The 9,647-nt window shown below is 37.2% G+C and overlaps 1 protein-coding gene across 1 annotated transcript; it reads right to left on the bottom strand.

The window, feature by feature from the left end:
* Window positions 1–1,656: 1,656 nt before the first annotated feature.
* hrh2b (histamine receptor H2b) lies at window positions 1,657–8,032 on the bottom strand. Its single transcript, XM_005931907.3, has 3 exons — window positions 7,959–8,032; window positions 2,548–3,409; window positions 1,657–2,278 (listed from the first exon to the last, which is right to left on the bottom strand). Exons 2-3 carry the CDS (start codon window positions 3,166–3,168, stop codon window positions 1,802–1,804), a joined length of 1,098 nt encoding a protein of 365 aa, XP_005931969.1. The 5' UTR covers window positions 3,169–3,409; window positions 7,959–8,032; the 3' UTR covers window positions 1,657–1,801.
* Window positions 8,033–9,647: the final 1,615 nt, after the last annotated feature.

Genomic DNA, 9,647 nt, shown 5'->3' on the forward strand with positions numbered 1-9,647 from the left:
CGCATCGGCTTTTTCATCAGCTTAATCACAATGAAAAATTACAATTTGGTCCCATCATGTATGCTGATGACTACAGAAAGCACTCTTGTATCTTGATTGTCTTTCTGACCTTTATATTCAGTCTGGTTTAGTTAATCTGCAGCACAGACAACCCAGACTAAGTTAGATTTGTATATCCTGTTAAAGAATGGAACCTGTTGTTTGCATAAGTTATTTGTACTTACTTATAATATGTATTTTTTAAGCAATGCAATATACATTATACATACAGATACATATCAGAGCTTAAAAAATAAGGATCAGTTCATTAATTTTCTGATGAATGATGTTTTCAGCTATCATTTTTTTCCCAATTAAACACACAAAGCAAACAAATATTGATTATAATCAACATTCACAAGAGCATATCTCTCACTTCACTCACTTCAGATTTTGAAAAGACAAAGAGAAAGCTGCACATTCTGCAGTTGCAGTAATAAATAAACAGTTTAATATAATGCATAGAAACAGATGTAATGTCCAGGAAAGAAAGCCCATTTATTAAATGTTCATGACTCTCTGTTTATGTTTCTCCTGCAGGAAGAACATTTGTCCTTCTGAAATGCCAATGAAACCTCCCACAGCACCTACGTGCAGGAAGCTGTACATGCAACTCTCACTCTGAGCTGTGCTTGGTGCAGTAAGATCCACCTTGCCTTGTTAATGAGTTTTGTTGAATTAAGTTCCCACTGACAATCTTCTTCATACATTCAAAGACACAAATAAAACCATGTTAGAGCATTATTCAGTATATAGCACACTGTCTGTAAAATATTCACAACATTCATGTCACAGTTTACTTTTGAGTAATGTTTGATTTGGTAGAGTTAGGAGGTAATTAATAAAAATACTTTTATGGAATAAAAATAACAAATATAACATGAAATGAGAATGCTTCATAAATACACTGAATGCATTAATCTCTTGCTGTGCTAATTTCCTTATAAATTAAAAATGTAAGCAGAAATCATACATTTTGCTTAGATTTACGTAGATTTGATTTTTACAGTAGTCTATATCACCACTGTGCATAAGTTTCACTTCTGTCTATAATGGCAGATAAGTGATCTCATCTGTTGATGTATTTATAATACATAAAGGCAGCATAGCTATAATGATGTAGCTCATGTCCATTAAGATAAAAGAAAAGAGCTGGTCGTTATCATAGCTTAACTCATATTTTTCTTTAAAAAGTATATCTTGTTCAACTGCAGTTAATCTGTAAAAGTGTCCAGGAAGTCCTTCTGTTTGTCCTATTTGGGTTCATACACATATTGCACATATCAAATGAACTTGCTGGTCATTTATTTACTTTGAATAGCAGGGCTGGAGGGTTTAAAAATAAACAATTTGCAAACTTTTAACTACACATGTCTCCATGCAGCTTTCTGGGAAGCTTACTGAGTCATCTATTTATTCGACTCAGATCAACTTCGCTACACTGAAGACTGCAGTTAAAAACATGCAGTTCAAACTTCTGTCTTAGTCCAACACTATTATAACCAAAGAAAAATGTGCAACTTAAAATAAACATGTAAAGATTTATGTTATTTTCCAATAACAGTGTTATTAATCATTAATAAAACTTTTATATAACAGTTATTGTACTGTGCCTGGAATTGCATAAACTTTGGCACTATCTATCATCTAGAAATGAGTGACAGTGTAAACCATTGGGTAATCTTTTACTTTGAGTGAGTAATAGTAAGCAATATTTTGCTGGAACTCTAGATTCTATTGGGGAGACAACATCCATAGCATTTCATCTTGGCTCATCAGGAATACTATTTCCCATTTGTAGCGTGAGGGTCTTCTCCTCTGTGTCTTTTTCTTGTATGTCTATCTGTCCCTCACACTGTTGAGAAAGTCTTTTTCCATTGGTAAAGGTCAATCGCCTATTTACCGATACACCGTTAAGGTGCAGTTTTCTCCGATATAGTCTTTTGCAGTGAAGCAGCTCTCTGTAGGCTCTGTGGAAATCCCTGTTAAAGGCTGGATAAAGTATTGGATTCAGGGTAGAGTTAAAATAACCCAACCACAGGACTACGGAGTGAAGTGTATTAGGCGGGTTTGTCTTTTCCTTCATTCCAATCCAGGTGAAGTAGGTGAAGTAAGGGAACCAACAGATGACAAAAGCCCCAAGTACTGCAGCCAGGGTCACTGTAGCTTTGTGCTCTCGGGCTATTACTGCAGTTGCTGTACGTGCAAATGATGGCAGGGTAGCACGAATTCGCCTAGCCTGAAAAGATTGGTTAAGAGAAGGACAGAGAGCCAGGGGACAAAGATAATGAGATCTTGGGACTTAACCAAGTCACTGGTTTGATAGTCAAGGATTTACAATTACAAGACAATATGAATTTAAATAAATCCCATTTAAATGTCCACTGAAAAAACAAAAAAAATATCTTTATTCATATATGTATTTCTATAGCAGTTGGCCAGACATCTTCAAAAAGAAATGTAAGCCTTGAAGTAATGACCTTTGACAAAATCATAATAAACACTGACCTGTTCTCGTGCCATCCTGAATATGCAAAGATACATTCCACACATAACCATCAGAGGCAGGTAAAATGAGCCAAAGGCATAAAGAAGAACATAGTTGTTATTCCATCCAAACTGACAGTAGTAGCCCTCTTTTTCATCATCCCCCATGCCCCAGGCTAAGTTTTGAACCCTGTAGTCCGCTGTGTTCCACCCCAAGTGGATAGGCAGAACGGACACAGCTAGTGACATAGCCCAGATGGTGATGATAGCCAATGTCACTCTTAGAGGTGTAACTCTCCGGGAGTGGCTAAGGGGTGCTGAAATAGCAAGGTATCGGTCCACACTGATTGCTAGGAGGGTCAGGATGGAGGCCGTGCACAGCATGACGTCTAATGAAATGTAGATGTTGCACAGGGCTCTTCCAAACGGCCATTCCCCGCTGCGCAGCTCCACAGTGGCGGACAAGGGAAGCACCAGTAGGCCAAGGAGGAGATCTGTCACTGCCAGCGAAACCACGAAGCAGTTAGCAATTCTCCATAGTCGACGGCTCATTCCTACAGCCAAACACACTAGCACGTTACCACCAATGGTCAGAATGATGAAAAACACCAGGATGAGCCAGCGCAGTGCTGTGGCGATCATGATGCACTCCTTCTCTGGCACTGGAACAGTGCTACTGCCAGTACCTCAGTAGTAAATATTGAAAATGTCTCATCTGCTTATCTCCAAAGTTTCTCAGCTGTTGTCAGGTCCCTCAGACTGTCTTTTCCATGGTATCTATGTGCATAGAAGCAGTCTGGTTTAAAGGTTTATCTCTGTATGGAAAGCTCTTCATAGTCTTCTCTTGTTTCACATTGCCACAGCCTCTGAAGTAAACATGACCCTGATGAAAAACAAAAACAATGGGGTTACTTTAAAAGCTATAAAAAGGAAACATGTTTATCCCTCTGTCATTTAATGAAAAAGTCCAAGTCCAACGCTGTTAAAGGTCAAGATACCACAGATGGTCACTGAGAAAATGACAAATAAGCAAACTATGCACAGGGCTGCAAATCCTGACATTAGGTGTGTATATGTAGATATAAAATAGTGTCACTTCAATTTGTTTTTTAAGTAATAAGGTTTCCATAAAAATATAAATAATTCAATATAAGACAGTGGACTACAATACTGACAGGCGATCATATGCTACACACTGAATGCAGCATGAGCTCTGGACCTTTTCTGCATGTCTTTCTCTGCGTGCTCTTCCTACTTTCTTGTCTCATCTTCATTCCTCCACTATCCAATAAAAAATAAATCTTCATAAAAGATTTGGTTTTTGATTTTTTATGCTACTAATGCAGTTCTAAGACCAAATGTTCTCAGTTGAAATCAGAAATGAGAAAATTGATCTCTACTCTGACTTTGGATTTGACCTCCCAGGGAATCTGTAACACTGCTAAGTAAAGTTACATATTTTTTCAACACATATTAAAGCATTCCACAATAACATTTTCCATTTTCTTTCACAAAATCATGTTGAATTTACCCTGACTCATAGAACAACCCTTGCATTGTGCCTTATATTGTTAAATAAACAAATACATCCAGTTGAGGAGTCCTCTATAGACAGAAATGCACCCAAGTAATGACACCCACACTGACATTTCCCCATGTTACACTATCCATAACTGCCAGATCTGCTGTAAAATATACAACAAATAGAAATAAAAAAAACTGTCCCTAGATGCAAATTTTTACTAGCTACACTATATTATGCACAACCATCAGCGTAATGCATAACAAGATATTAAAAACAGTCATAAAAGACAATAGTGTAAGTCTAAAGGTATAAGAAGACATAGAAACATTGAAGCTCTTTAAGCATGGGAGGACTTTTAAAAGAAAAAAAAATCCCGACTTACATCAAATTTTACAGTATGAAAATATAAAAACCCTGAATGAACAGACTCGCGCTGTTTTTTTTTTGGCGTGTTTGACAGCTGCCCTGCCTTGAGCCAGTGCTGATGGATGCAACTCATAGTTTAATAATAAGCAACATAAACCAATTTCCTGTAAGAGTTAATTTAATTTGATCACATCTGTATAATGTATGTTGTCATGCTTCATGTGTTGTCCATGCATCATTTTTTAAATTAATTCAAAATAGAAATTAGACACATGAAAATAGCTACAATCATAGACTGTTTCATCGCTAGTGTTTTTGTTTGGTTTTTTTTGGCCTTAGACAAACATCAGAGACACATGCAATATTTAGTGAGCATGGTTTAAACAGAACGTAAGATACCAGAGCCTCAACTTTATGACATGTTTACCAAGACAAACTGTTCATTCATGTTTAGATTACAGTTGTGGTAATTTTGTTTTGTGGCACCGATCCAGATCCTCTTCAGGGGTTTCACAACAGAATGTAATTCATGCTGCGACAGCAAACATGCAAAAATAATAAGAACAGATATCGCGTTATGGTGTTTATATTGGGGTGGAGGAAATTATGGCTGTGTTCCAACAATAATAGAATGATAAGTAATGATAACAGAATAATTATTGTTCTTTTGACAACCGTGTTCAAAGATCCTATTTTTGGAAGAGAGGATATGTGATTAATTTAGCCACGAGGTTTTGTCTCAGGAACATGCTAGGTACACAGACTAATCAGGTGTAAATGTAGGTAGAGCTAATTAAGCTTTTCAATTATTTTTTTTATTATATTCTCGGAAAGATAGTTATTATTTCTAGATACAGCCATAGTCTATTATAGCCTATAGTGAATGGCATCTCTAAAACATTGTAGATCAAAATTTTGACAGTCGACATTCTTCAGAAAGGTTCATTAGGTACACACTTCTAAATGAAACCAAATCGCTCAAATCAAATTAAATTAGCCAAATAGAATTTTTCACAGTAAACCTCAAAGTTTGGTGTAAAATAAATCACAGTTTTTATGTTTAATTAATTCGATTCTAATTTAACAATTTTTTAAAACATTTTTTAATCATTATAACGTATGTATAGTTGATTGTCTTTTGTCATTTCACTTTAATTTTCTGCAAATTATCTAAAAATCATCATCCCTATTGAATAAAATAGATTCATGTAATTTAATTAATTAATTAATTAAAGAAAGTCAGATCCATATTTCTGGCTTCATTGGCAACAGTTGTGAACAATACTCTTCAAAATGCTGAAGCCCTGGGTTTTTTTTGTGTTTTTTTTAAAAAATCTCTACACATACTGTTCTGCTAACAGTGTTCCTTCTAAAAAAAAGCACACAAAATGCCAACACCCCTCACCTAAATGTTCCTCCATATGATGATGTGCATAATGGATATTCCGTGATTTGATTTTCTTTTAAATTTACCAGTGTAAATGTGATAAGTCTTAACATTTGCAGACTTTGGAGATCTCATAATGATGGAGCAAAATTCTAAATTAAATTTTTTTCTTCCACAAATACTGTTCAAGCATAACATAACATAAGAAGAGTGTACAGGAAATGAGTGTCTCCTTTCCTTTTACAGTAAATACCTGAAAGTTAGGTAAGGTGCAGTTTATCAAAAATGACAGTTTTCTTAAGATGTAAGGTGGTTTATTCTTCACACAATTACAAATAAATTAGGCAGTACTTAAAAATATTTATGCAGTACTTAAAATTACTTACGGTATAATTTGTATCTCCTTTCCTCCAAAATGTGGGTGCTATTATTTAATCACGAATCAAATTGACTTACAATGTAATTATTTCTTCTTTCCTGTAAAGTATGTGAAGTTAAGAACTACCTATAATAATATAATAATATAATTGTATCATAATCAACTCATAACTAGGCCATTATTTCAAATCATGACATTACCATTTGTCTTCTCATGCTTCAAGTTAATGAATTTAAAGCAGCCTTTGTTTCACCTGTACTTGGCCATTCAGAGGATCGAACCTTTTAATGTTTTTGATCATCTCAATGGATTTCCCTCGGGGATAAAAACGTGTTGTTTCCATGGGGACTTTGTTTGTTCAGCACAGACAGAGGTTTAGTAATCTGGCTACCGTCATTTACAGCCATAATAACCAGGCTTTACTGAGTATAGGCCATAAAAAGTCAGGGAGGATTTAATAGGAAAGAAATTCAAATAAAAATCACTGATGTTTGTCTCCATTTTTTTGCACTTTTGTTGACTTACAAACGCACAGAGAGAACCGGTGAAATGCAACATTTTATCTGCAAACAAATAAAATAAAAATAAATAAATAAAATTTTCCAACAATTTTTGATTTGTCAAACTGTCACTTAGCAAGAGCTTAATAAAAGGAAGAAAAGCCTAAAGATTAAAAAAAATAAGCTTGCCAAGTAATACTTACAATAGTTCCCTGCAATGTGAATAGTTGGATATAATCTGTGGTCACCATGTTTCAGTAGGACACGTGCGTGTGTTTATAACAAACGGATGTGCGGATTGATGTCAGGCTAACACTCTGTGCATGACTACAAACTACATGCCACAAGTAATGCTGCCTCTTTTAGCTCATCATACTGCATTGCTTACTAACAGTTACCACATGAAAATTCTTTCTTCAATTCTGCACTCCAGACTATCTCATGAAAATAATGAAATGGTAATATGTTTCTGTTCAGCAGCAATCGTGCACACAGTGGTCAGAGAACCTGAATTGATCATGGAACTAACGAAGGTACCAAAAATCAACAATGAGAGGGAGTAAGATCTTGGCTGGAATGGCAGAAGAATGTAGCGAGTAGGGGGAGGGACCATTATAGTTCAATAATTTAACAACTGAAAAAAGAAACCACGAAGAGCAGTCTGGTAAATCATTTGGGAATTTGCCAAAGTGAAATCCTAGAAGAGGTTATATAATTTTTGCCCAGTGGCACTGGGTTCTTGCCTTGTCTTCTGAAACTCTGCTTTTTGCTTTTTTACTACTTGTTTACAACTTGTTTAGAGTAAACTGATTTCATTAGGGACACGGCTCATGTCTTTTCAGAGACACAGACTTAATTTCATGTGGCTCATTCGGAACAACTCCTACATGTTTACTGCAATATCAGCTAGCCCTACTGTCATTTACCCAAATCTGAATCTGAAGTATGAAGTCAGCAAAATCAGAAAATAGAACCCATTAACTTGATAATCCACATTTAAAACTCACATGTGACATGCAAAAGCATGCCTGGCCACAGCTTATCTCTGTGTTGCCCTATACATATACTGCCAGCTGCCTACATGCCAGCTAACATCCTCTGAATAGGAATAAAAATCAAATAAATCAAATCCCCACATCCGTTTGGTATAAACACACACACGTGTCCTACAGAAACATCAAGTTGATCTTTTTGCGAGAGCCTTCATCTCAGCACTGTCTCATTTCAGATAAGATCACAACAACAACCACAAAAGAGAAATGTTTATTGCCTCACCTCACGTGGTTTGTCGTAAACACCTGTCAGATCCAACACTTCTTCCTTGAACATAGATGTACTGATTCCTCAGACCTGACTGTGTAAACGTATCCCTCTCTCTCTCTTGCTCTCGCTCTCTCTCTCGCGCGCTCTGTCTCTCCCTACTGCCTGCTCTGTTTTAGTAGATGTTATCAGCACATGCACTTCTTGCAGTTCTGTGACATCGTTTCATTTGCTCCCTTTAAAGTTTATTTCAGCCCACATCTTCAGAAGAGTTGAATGCTTGTCCCACAACTTCAGCCTGTATCATTCTTTCTTATACAAGACAGAGTTAGTAGGTAATATAATTAGTGGGGAAAAGTGAGCCACTATTTATTTAATTATAAACAATATGTCTTTAATTATATAACTGTATATTTGTTATCATTTGCAATGTTGCAGTGCAGACCACTAGTAGTCATTATATGACACTCAGTCGATCATATAGCAGTAAGTGCATCACCTGCTTAGAAAGTCTATTCTTTTCTCAGCATTTAGAAAGGATCCTTTGACCAGCATATAATTTAAACAAAAAACCTGCAGCACAGGAAATAAACATATTGTTTTTTTAGTGACCTACACAGCTCAGGGATGATTATCAAGATCCGCACCCTGCACACGTGTGATGCTTTTCATAGAATCAGTATTATACATTCATGTTGGTAAACTGATATGGCAACTTGCTGATGTTTAGCACATGATCCTTGCTATCTGTCACATTTTGACTTGTTTGCATGGTAATATTGATTTATTAATGCAGAGCAAAATTTAAAGTGCAGTTTGCTAACAGGATTTTTTTTAATTCTAGGGAATTAAACATGCAATTAAACAAGCTGACTGCACTCGTGGAGTGCAGTCAGCTTCTTCAGCCAGTAGGCGTGAACCATGTCGGGGCCTGGTGCCAACTCTTCATACTGGAGACCCTTTCTTGGATGTCTGCCACTGTGATGGTTACTGGACCCTGTTCAGGGAGGTTGCTGTGGCCTCCCCTGTGCTCTTCCAGTATTGCTCCGTCTCCAGCCTTGGTGGTGCTGTTTTCATATTGTTCCCCTGCCACTGAGAGTACACCATGGCTGGTTCTGTGGAGAACAGCTGGTTTATTCTCCTGCCTTCAATCTCTCTAGTGTACCTCTTTAAGTGGCTGGCCAAGGCTGCCTCAGGTATGGACAGCTTGCTGTACTTCTTAGGCACCTTCTTTGTCGCACCTTTCTGCAGCTCCGATAGTTGGCTAACCTCTCTCCGTGCTACCTTGATCTTAGCCTCTAGTCTCCTTCTCCATGGTTCAACTTATAGCCCAGCATCTCACTGATCACTGCCGCCGTATTGTAGATCAGCTTGTTAGAGTTGGTAATGATGACTGTAGGTATCGTCCGCAGTGCTACATTAACATCATCTAGCAGACCTTCTGAGGGTACTTCACATAGTCTTGATAACCAGCTACGGGTGATCCAAGTTTTAAGCTTGGCCATGATCCTATCTTTCAGTTCCTCTCGCACTCAACAATCCTGCTTCTATCGCACTTGGGGCTTGGTACCCAGTCTCAGGCGCGGGTGATGATATCTCTCCCCTGACCTGGCATCCTGGCTCCCCCTTGCCGTAGCATTTGTGTTGTACCTCGTCAATAGCTGTGAGAGCAGTCCCTTCTTTCGAATGTTGGAACACTGAGCT

The sequence above is a fragment of the Haplochromis burtoni genome, unplaced genomic scaffold (assembly GCF_018398535.1).
Source record: "Haplochromis burtoni strain Fernald_Lab_line unplaced genomic scaffold, NCSU_Asbu1 Contig_152, whole genome shotgun sequence".
Lineage (NCBI taxonomy): Eukaryota > Metazoa > Chordata > Actinopteri > Cichliformes > Cichlidae > Haplochromis > Haplochromis burtoni.